Source organism: Antechinus flavipes, chromosome 6, assembly GCF_016432865.1.
Source record: "Antechinus flavipes isolate AdamAnt ecotype Samford, QLD, Australia chromosome 6, AdamAnt_v2, whole genome shotgun sequence".
NCBI lineage: Eukaryota > Metazoa > Chordata > Mammalia > Dasyuromorphia > Dasyuridae > Antechinus > Antechinus flavipes.
In genome coordinates, this window is record NC_067403.1 from 242,665,748 (window position 1) to 242,669,915 (window position 4,168).

Here is a 4,168-nt window from a genome sequence, read left to right on the forward strand (position 1 = left end):
CCAAGTACCAATTTCTTCTGCTAAGTGAATCAGCAACTTATCCCTGTTTTTTTTCTCTATAATTTGGAATTTGGAATAATTTGGACAATCATGAAGCTGTTATTTGTTCTGCTTTTGGGAGAGTGAGTTCCAAACAAATATGATTGATTAATTCCATTTCAAGTCGATAATCCAATCAGGTGAGGCTGGAGAACTGTTTTCTCTAATCCTTATCTACTTATGCTTTCTGGCCACTTCTTAATGTTTTCTTTCTCAGGAAATTCATTATTTGGAAATCTTTTTATCCTGAGTGATTGAATATGCCAGGTACTCAAATCCTATCAGCACTCTTTGCTCCCCTGAATGGACCACCTGGTACAAAATTTCTGTTTATGAAAGTGATTTCTTCCCATTTCCCAATAATTATATTGCTTTGGGGTTTCTATGCACTTCCTCAACATGAATTACTTTTCTAGAAATATCATCATTGGAAATTTTCCTTCTCCCTCAAGGATGATTTTTATTTGTACATCTCATAAATATCTTTAGTCCCCTGTTTTGACCTTCTGCCTGGAAATCAAAGAAATAGACTCAGGGTCTCTGTTTATAAAAGGCTGTTTGCATAGTCTTATCCATATATATATTTTTTAACATCTATACTTCCTTTCGATTTCTTGGATTTTTTTATCAAGACTTCATGATGGATACCTGTTCTCCTTTGTATCTTTCCAGAATTCTGGAAGGTAGTTGATGATGAAAAAATAGAGGTGAACAGAGAAATGGAACCAATATAGATAGATTTGAGAAGGTAACTAAATCCATTGCACTAATAAGATAAGCTAGTGAAAAAGTATAGCATGAAAAGAGAATAAGGTCCAGGTCATAGCTCTGAGGGATAACTCCAGTTAGAGGATATGGTCAGGATAAGACTACATCAAAAAAGAGAGAAACTAAGGAGAGGGATAAAAGGAAAAATAGGAGAGAGTATAGAATCCAGAAAACCTCTAGGAGGAAATGGTGATCAACAGTGTCAAAGGTTATCCAGAGTTCAAGTAGAATAAAGATTGAAAATGAAAATTGAACATTGAAGAATGAGCCATTTGATTTGGCTCCTAATAAGATCATGCTTAATGTTGGAAAAAGTAGTTTTAGTGTAATAATAACAATAAGCAAATTTTTAGGGATTAAGAAGAGAGAGATGAACCTAAATTTTATCAAGTTTCTGTCCTTGCTTTGGAACTTATAATAAACCTTGCTTCTTGATTAATCTGAGGGCCTATTTTTATAAGTACTTGAGATAATAGGTTTTATATTTTCAAGGAATTTGTCTTCTATGAAATCCTAGGCATTTCCCTTTTCTGTTTTCTTTGTAGTTTTTCTCTGCTACTTATCTTTGAGAACCTATGCGGAATCTTCTCTGTTGTTTATTATTCTTTTTATTTTAAAGCACCTTTAATTAAATTTCCAAGACACTTTGCAAATATATTTTTATTTTCATTTTAAGATAAGCCTATTGACACAGAACAATTTTTGGGCCCACCTCTGTTCTTGTTTGGTTCTCAGTTTCCCATGAAACTATATTTTATTACTTCTTTATTAGTTCATTTTATGAAAAATCCATTAATAGCATAAAACTTTAATATAAATATGCCATAAACCTATTGACACATCTATTAATCAATAATAAGAGATATTCCAGAAAGTTGAACATACTTATCCCATCTGACCAAGGATGAATTTCTGGTTGGCAAATTAATTAAGGAGATTAGGTTATCAGAACTATAGGTCTAGCTATATCTGGTTAAAGAAGATAAGGAAAAACTTGCATGGGTATTTCTTGGGTAACATATTGGGAATAAGGCTTCAAAGGGAGAAGTAAAAAAACGGTTATCAAAGGAAGGAATTAGTATTAAACAAAACAAGGGAAGTTCCCACAATTCCAGCATAAATGATTTATTATTTTTTAAGCTACATTAAAATGCTTTTGAATTTTTCATGGAATTTCCATATATACATATAAAGGAGGGCAGAATTGAGAAACTAAATATTTCTTCATGATTCATTAATGTTGTCCTGAGTTTCAGGCGTCTGTTTAATGACTGATTTAGATGTTTTTCAATTTTACAGCCAAGTGGAACATTTTGATTTTCTTTGCCTTAATAACATGCATCTATATTATGAAGTAATGGAAAACCTGTGAGTATTCTATCTATCAATAAGCACAAGTTCTGTGGGTCTGGTTGTCAATGCTGATAAGAATAAAAGGGCTGACCGTAGGATACCATAGGGACAGAAAGGCTGTGGTGTGTATTATCCAAGTATTTCTGCATTTAAAATGGAACATAAATAGAGCAAAAATGGGACTGAATACATTCAACAAAACAAAGATACCCACAAGAAGCAAGATAGCTTGGATGGCTATAGTTTCATGAGATATTTTTGTGCAAAGGCTATTATTATGAATATAACTTATATTTTTCTTGTGTATATATAGGATTGAGATCATGTAGGTACTAGAAAAGGTCATGAGACACATAAACAAAGCATCATGAACACATGATACTGTTACAATTGTTACATGATTTTTATTATATACATCTAAAGTTCTATATCCAGTTTTGCAACTATATTTATTTTCTGTTATATTCTTTGGACTATCATGGTATTGAAATAGAATCACATCTAATAGTAGATTGAAGATCCAACAAAGAAGAATGCATGGAATGATACATTTTGGTACTTTCATTTTTAACTGTGACCAAATGGAGTTGGTGGGACTAATAATGATGGCCTGGAAGACACTCAAGAGGCAGGTGCTACACAAGGAAAGGTTCCGACTTAGTGTCTGCATGTATGTTATGATTTTAATCCCAGTATCATCCAGAAGACATCTAATTCTCCAAAGTCTTGTTGTAGTAGGTATTCCTCTAAAGAGAAGTACCATGGCATTGGAAAAAGCCAAATGGATGGTAATTATGTTTTTAGGTCTTGTTCTATGAGCAGTGAAGAAATTAAAGCTGTTTAGAAAGAGGAATTTACAGTTCCCTACGAATCCAACTATAGTTAGTAGTAGGTATGCTAGCCCCAGCATTTCATCAAAAGTCAGCATTCTTTCGCTAGCTTGTGAAGATGATTTGGTGTCAAATTCAATGTGACCTAAGGAAAAACACATGACATTATGCTTTTTACATACTTAGATTTTTTCCACTGAAATTTCCTGATCTTCTGATCTTTTATGTGAAAATCAATAAAATTTCCAAGACAGTGGGTATTAAGTTCTGAACTCAAAAATTACTTTTTTAGATGAAAATATTGTATTGTTCCATCTTTCCAGAAGCCTGAAAATCTCTAGGGAACAAGATGGTGCAATGTACTAGATCTTAGTCCTGATGTTGGAAGACCTGAGTTCAAATCCAGCCTCAGTAATCCTGGGTCCTGCCTAACTATGTGATCCTCTGTTGCTCAGTGAATTGTATTTGTTTCAGTTTCCTCATCCAAAAATGATATGGAGAAACAAATGGTAAATCCTTTTAGTATTTTTGCTAGGAAAATCTCAAGTGGTTCTGTTGTTGATGTTTGTCCTTTATTCTGGAAGAGGATTGTGACATCAGGAAGGTGAGGACATGACATGCAATTGAATTGGATTTAAATGAGGGCTACAAAGAATTATATATGACTAATTAACAAGACAAATTAAAAAGACTTAGGACTCTATACTTCCTCCCAGTGATCTTCAATCCTACTATCTTTCTTTTAGTTCTCTGCCCTCCATTACTGCAACAGCTAAATTCTTCCCCACCTTGCCCCATTACCTGTTAGTAGCCTTGTCCAAGTAATTAAACTCTATTTTATAATCTACTTTTGTGTCTTTTTTTTTTTCTGTGCTTCATTTTCCCTCAAGGACTCCTAAAATCTCCATTCATTGCTTCTCCTCATTTGTCTCTGAAGAATTATACAGGAAATTAGGAATTTTTCCTGAATCAATTCATTACAAAATTTGTCATTTAATATTTCTTGGAATCTACATTGCAATAAGGTCAATTTTCTTTTTGTTATTCTGACTCAGTGGTTCTCAAAGTCAAGTCCAGAGATTCTCTTGTGGTCTCTGAAACCCTTTCAGAAGGTCTGCAAATTCAAATTAGTTTTTTTTCTAATATGGTATCTATCAATATAACTACATAAACAAAAA

The 4,168-nt window shown here is 33.1% G+C and overlaps 1 protein-coding gene across 1 annotated transcript; it reads right to left on the reverse strand.

Annotated features, from left to right (window-relative positions):
* Nucleotides 1–2,191: 2,191 nt before the first annotated feature.
* Nucleotides 2,192–3,088, reverse strand: LOC127541553 (vomeronasal type-1 receptor 1-like). The gene has a single exon (XM_051966781.1). It carries the CDS (start codon nt 3,086–3,088, stop codon nt 2,192–2,194), a length of 897 nt encoding a protein of 298 aa, XP_051822741.1.
* Nucleotides 3,089–4,168: the final 1,080 nt, after the last annotated feature.

Bases quoted from the DNA above. Each gene is read 5' to 3' on its own strand.
- LOC127541553 (XM_051966781.1), bottom strand. From the start codon at position 3,088: ATGCTGACTTTTGATGAAATGCTGGGGCTAGCATACCTACTACTAACT.